The sequence below is a fragment of the Loa loa genome (genome assembly GCF_000183805.2).
Source record: "Loa loa unplaced genomic scaffold supercont3.646, whole genome shotgun sequence".
Taxonomy (NCBI): domain Eukaryota; kingdom Metazoa; phylum Nematoda; class Chromadorea; order Rhabditida; family Onchocercidae; genus Loa; species Loa loa.
In genome coordinates this window covers 14,331-20,897 of record NW_018108826.1, presented here as the reverse complement: position 1 = coordinate 20,897, position 6,567 = coordinate 14,331, and the positions used below count along the sequence as shown (strand labels likewise).

The following is a 6,567-nucleotide window of genomic DNA, read 5'->3' as shown; positions in this document are numbered from 1 at the left end:
TCTCTGAATACTTTTTAAATTTGGAAGGATATTAAATTAAGAAAAAAATGAGAAACTGAAATTTATTTACACCTTTTTTTTTTTGGTAATGCCTAATTATAATGAATGAAATCTTAAGAGTTTGTTTTTTTCTTTCCGTTCTTAAATTTTATTCAAAAATCCTGCAACAATGGAAATATTTTCCTAAACTCTTACTTTGTACTAAAGCATGTATAAATTCTGTAGTAAAGATGAACGGAAAAAAAACGACAATTTGGGGATGAAAAAAATTAATAAATATCAAATTTCCACTTTTTTTTTTATAGCACTCAAATATTTCGCTCGTTTATATTGAATGTTTAGGATGCTATAAAATTCGATTTGTATATTACAAATTAAAGTTTGATGAAATTGTAATCAAATATTAGTGATGAATTTTTGCAAATTTTTAAACAGCCGGAGTAGGTAAGTAAATATTTAATATTTTTATTGATTGCATGAAATGCTTTTGAAATTGAAACGAGTAATCTATAGGTTTTAATTAGCGGTATGATCAAACGAAATTGCTTAAACAGTTGTTATAATGAATTTTAGCCTTTACGACAAATAGATAATTATAATTTGATCAGTATTAACATTAATGATTGCTATAGTTAGTAATGGAATGTTAACCGATATAGTACTGATAAACTAAAATTAATTTGCATTTCCATTATTTTTATTTATTAACAATTAAAGAAAGAAAATGATAAAGAGAAATTTTATTATTTTCAGACATAATCATTTTTCATTTACAGATTTTGTGTAAAATACCAACTGACACTAACATATATCAATTACTTATAATCGGTGTTGCATTTCAAAACTATTTAATCTAAGCATCATCAAAATGTGCGTTTAGTTTTATCATTAATGTCGTTGGCTTTATTTTTAATTTCATGAAATAAAAGGAAAATGAGAAGTTCACTATTTAAAATAAATTGTAAAAATAGTAATGAATTGTACAAATAGTAACGAATAGTTCTTTCTAAAAAAAAAAAAAAAATTCCTAAAAAATTAACAAACTTTAAAATTTATGAAAAATTGACAGAAAATATTATTATCTGTATGTTTTGAAAATTTTTGAATGCTACAATACGAACTAAAAAGTGAAATAATTTAAAGTGGAAAAGTGAAAAAAGTGGAAAAAAAAAGTAAATTCTAATATTAAAGAACAGATAGTTCAAAATGTTGAAATATTAATTAGTTAAAATTAATTTCGGCAATTATTTGTTATTAAATATTGTATACATAAAAAAATGCACATATTTAAGTGTAAAAATTAAGATTAAACGAATTATATGCATTTATACAAATATTTTTTTTTTCTTTTTTTTTAAGCAGCAAGAAGGAAAAAAAAAAAAGCAAGCAAAAAGTGGCAATATTCAGAAATCAATCATCAAAACTATTCCGGATATTTTTTTTATCTTTCTTATCGATCGTTCTGGATAACTGTAAAAGAAGCAAGAAAAAAAAAAAAAAAGAAGAAACAAACCATTTGACCGGATGTTACAGTCGTGGACCAATCATTCATTAGTTTGGTGCCTTCATTTGATCTTATTATTTGCATTTCTACAAATGATAACTGGTAGCTATCATGAACGTCGCCTCTATGATGATTTAATGAAAAATTACAATAATTTAGAGCGTCCTGTACAAAATCATTCACAACCTGTTGTGGTTAGTTCTTAATTATAAAATTTTTTAAAAATTTTACGAGCGATCTCGCTCGCATACTTTAAATACAAAATTATATATCAAAATTTTCATTTAACCCTTTTTTTTTCTTTCAAAAAATTCCATTGATTATTTATTTATTTGATAAAATGTTTTGCATAATTCATGATTATTATTATGAATTAATTGTTGTTAAGGGAAAAAGAAATTATTAATTTATTTAGGTTTATTTGAAAGTATCTTTGCAACAAATTATTGATGTTGACGAAAAGAATCAAATTGTTTATGTAAATGCATGGCTTGATTTTGTAAGTTATATATTGTTTAATTTGAATATTTTAGTAGTGTCAACTATTTACTATGATACCATTGGCATAAATTTATTAGATGCTTGAAATAAACTAAGCTGATTTTAACTGATGAATTTAAGTAGAAATAATTTTATCGTTAATTTTTATCAGTAATATTTAATCATTCTTAAAGTATTATCATTGTGAATAATTTTTTTATCGCCAATTTTTATTTAATTTTAATCATTTTAAAAGTATTGTTGTTGTCATTGTAAGTTAATTCAGAAAGGAAAGATTAAAATAATCTAACATTGGGTAAATTATAATGAGATTATTCTAATATTTTCCATTTTCATTTCTTGTTTACAGGCATGGAATGATTATAAACTTAGATGGGATAAAACTAAATACGGAAATATAACGGATGTTCGCTTTCCGGCTGGCAAAATTTGGAAACCAGATGTTTTACTCTATAATAGGTAAAAATGCTGCTCTAATTAATAATTGATAAAATTGAATTAATGAGCTATCGAAATAGATTTATGCAAATTCATTAAAAAAATGAAATAGCATGAAGTTCATGTCAAAAAATTTTGTTCAATAAATTTTTACAATTTATCTATTAAACTGAAAAAATGTCCTTTAACTTACACCTTATGTAATGTAGTAAAATGAAAATTTAATTGCGAAAACCTCTTACAAATATCATCTTTCTATTTTTTTTTTAAATACAGTTACTTATATTTACAGCTACTTAAAATGTGTAATTTGTAATATAAGTAAAAATTTTTCAGTTTTCTTGGCTATTATCAAATATACAAAAAAAAAAATAAACTTATATATCAGATTTCTTTCGATTTTTTTCTTTAACCTTTTTCCTTTAATAATATTGTTAAAATTTATTTTTTTTTCTTTCTTTTTCCAAACAATAAATGATATGCTTTATGCAATATTTTATGAATAAAATAATGCTATTTGGAGAATTTTTTTTTTTCAAATATTTTATGAATTTTTAATTTATTTTTTACCTTTCAAACTTTACTTCATCTATTTTCATTCATATTTTACCTATTCATTCCTTTTTTATTGCTTTTATTTCCTAATTTTTTCCCATTCCTTTTTTTAAAAAAACTTTTTATTTTTGTTAAATATTTTAAATTAGTATAATATCATTATTTTTACAGCGTTGATGCAAATTTCGATTCAACATATCCAACCAATATGATTGTTTATAATACGGGTGATATTTCATGGATTCCACCTGCTATTTTTAAAATTAGTTGTAAAATTAACATCGAATGGTTTCCATTTGATGAGCAACGCTGTTTCTTCAAAGTAACTTATTGTTCATATTTAATTTTTATTTCATATCTACAATTTCTTTTGTAATAATTTTTGACATTAATCAAACATAGCATCCAAAAATTATTTTAAACGCAACCTGTTATTTCTAAAATAAACCAATTTCATTGATCTATTATTTGTTAACCCCAAAATTAATTAAATCTATACCATACAGTATCCTGAAATAATTAATTTATCAGTTCAAGAGATTATTGACTTTTACTTCACCTTTATCAATATTTTGTCTATTTTACTTTTTGTTGACAATTTATAATGGAATCAGTTAAATTCGTCACATTTCAATTTCAATTTATTCAATGTTGATATTATCGAATGGTACTTAACAACAAAAGATATATGCTTAGACAAAGAATATAAGTCTTTGGGTTAATAAATTTATATTCAGTAAAATGACGAAAAGATTGGATTGCTCATCGTGATGAAACCAATATATCATTTCATAAAGCTTTCCAATTTTTTTACGCTTCTTGTTTATGCTTTTCATTCATTTAATGAGAATAATTCATCACATTCAATGCTTTGCAAATTAAAATCATCAAACTATTCGATGTAATATCACAATCTGTTTGCAATACATTATCATAATCCATTTATATATTGAGATTATAAGCTTTATATTTAAATATATTAGCTTATTAAGATCAACAATAATGTTTTTATGAATAGAACACTTTGGAATTTATGAATATACGTATATTTATCAATAATTCTTTTCTTTTTTCTTCTTTTTTGATTGAAAAGTTTCAATGAAAATGAAAGAGAAACGAATGAAATCATTCATAATTTACAATTTGTTATTATTTTAATTTTAAAACATTCTGCTTTTTTATAAAAAAAAAATGGTAGTAAATATAAATTTTTCAATACATATTTGTTTAATTTACTTGATAACGAATCTAATTTGAATACTTTGATATAAAATATTATATGAAGCAATTTTCAGTTCGGTTCATGGACATATGGTGGTGATAAATTAGATTTACAACCCGGAAAGGGTGGTTTTGATATTTCAGAATATATGCCAAGTGGTGAATGGGCTTTACCCAGTAAGTATCAATAATATATTTATTTTTGTTAAATTAGGATGACAAAAAAAAAAAAAAGAAAGTAAATAGTAAATCGATCATTTCAAATTTGATCAATCTTTCACATTTTTAAACTTTTAAAGATCAAATGATTTAATTTCATACTTTCAGTGACTACCGTTTCAAGAACAGTGAAATTTTATGAATGTTGTCCAGAACCATATCCTGACCTCAAATTTTATTTGCACTTAAGGCGTCGTACATTATACTATGGTTTTTTTTTTGTTTTTTTTGTTTTTTTCTCATTTAGATATTTCAAAAGATACTCTAAATTTATAAAATTTTATATTTACAAATTTTTAATTAATTATATCACAATTTTTAACAGCGCCAAAATTATTCACAATGAAATTTTAGGGAAAAAAGACGAAGAAGCATATCTTTGAGAAGATAACAAAATTAATAAAAATTGTAATTTTAGGTTTTAATTTAATAATGCCCTGTATATTAACAACAATGATGACATTACTCGGTTTTACACTGCCACCTGATGCTGGTGAAAAAATCACCCTACGTATGTTATCAATATTGTCTATAGCAAATTTTACTAAATAGTTAATTATTGAATTAATTAATAAATTACTGATACTTGATTCGTGTATTAAATATTAAAATTTATTAACTCATAGATTTTTTAAAATTTGAAAAATTTATTCCTTTCTAAAAACCAATCATCATTTTAGTTCTTTTTTTTGTCTCAAAAAATATAACTCAAATTATTTCTGTAATGAAAGAAAAGGATTATCCTTTTACCGATTACAGTAAAATACTGCAAAGATGATGTAATCCAAAAGCACATATGCTAGTCACCTCTAAACAAGCGCATATGACAGTCACCTATGAATTTTACTTTTAATAGTTATTGGTATTTTATTTTTGCAATGTAAAATATGTCATATTCTTGGAAAGGCAGAGAGGATGGATATGAATTTGTCGCATTTGATGGATGTTAATCCGTTGTTGCGAAAATAGCGTCCCAATTGTCACCAATGATAGATAATTATTGAAGTATACAAAATACAAAATTCTCACAAAATTTTACAGCACTTATTGATATAATAATGGCATTGATAATTTTTAAATTGAATAAATGAATTTCATATAAATGAATAAAAAACTGAAATATCCAGTTGTTGTAAATGCTAATTTTAATACAAAATTATCGAGGAGAAATTTTGAAATAAAATTATCGAAGAGAAATTTTTTGGAATAAAATTATCAAGGAAAAATTTTTTGATGTAGAAAATCTTTCGATGCAAAAAAAAAAAAGGAAAATTTTTTGCTTACAGAAATAACAGTGCTCTTATCAATATGCTTCTTTCTCAGTATTGTCTCCGAAATGTCACCGCCAACCTCAGAAGCAGTCCCACTTTTAGGTTACATATTTCAATAATTTTTTACAACTTTTTGTAATAATTGAATTAAAATATATGAAATGGATTGTATATTCCTGAGAGATCTTATTGTATATACTTGTGAGAGAATATGAGATATCCCCAAGAGATAAGCATCATGTTTGGCTAATAGCAATAAACAATACAATATTTTCATCAAGACTTTTAAAAGCTATAAATAAAAAAGTTAGAAACAAAATACCAAGTTCCCTTTTTTCTTCTTTTCTTTTTTTTACTTTAATTAAAGTTAAAATGGATCGGGCATCCAATAGATGAAGTATCAAATCAGAAATCGTTGATCATAAATTAATTAATTTTGCCTAACAGTCTTTGATTGAAACCAATTCAATGAACTTCTATTTGCACATAATTATCGAAATTTCTTCCAATCAAACAAATTTTTTCCCTAATTATATTATTGAAATAAAATTTGAAATTAAAATTTTACAAATTCTTGAAAATTTTTTCTTTTGAAAATAAATTTTTGCAAATTTTGTAATTTTATTTATTTCAAAATATTTTGTTATTATTTACATTAGTTTTTTCACATAACGAGTTAAACACCACTTTTTTTTTGTTCTTAATAATTTATAATTTTAGGAATATTTTTTTCTTGTTGTATGATTGTTGTTACGGCATCAACAGTTTTTACCGTATACGTTTTAAATTTACATTATCGAACATCCGAAACACATGAGATGGGTACTTTGGTAAGTTATTTTATGAATTCTTTCTTCT

General features: G+C 23.4%; 1 protein-coding gene across 1 annotated transcript in view; it reads left to right on the top strand.

Annotated features, from left to right (window-relative positions):
* Positions 1-1,524: 1,524 nt before the first annotated feature.
* Positions 1,525-6,567, top strand: part of LOAG_18893 (nicotinic acetylcholine receptor alpha 34E) — a gene marked incomplete at both ends in the record, with an annotated part of 7,012 nt that continues 1,969 nt past the window's right edge. The window contains 9 exons of the mRNA XM_020451553.1: positions 1,525-1,698; positions 1,920-2,003; positions 2,355-2,464; positions 3,170-3,320; positions 4,294-4,396; positions 4,547-4,648; positions 4,857-4,949; positions 5,725-5,811; positions 6,430-6,539. Of these exons, the coding sequence (XP_020304652.1) occupies positions 1,525-1,698; positions 1,920-2,003; positions 2,355-2,464; positions 3,170-3,320; positions 4,294-4,396; positions 4,547-4,648; positions 4,857-4,949; positions 5,725-5,811; positions 6,430-6,539 (1,014 nt within the window). The remainder of the gene's footprint in view (positions 1,699-1,919; positions 2,004-2,354; positions 2,465-3,169; positions 3,321-4,293; positions 4,397-4,546; positions 4,649-4,856; positions 4,950-5,724; positions 5,812-6,429; positions 6,540-6,567) is intronic.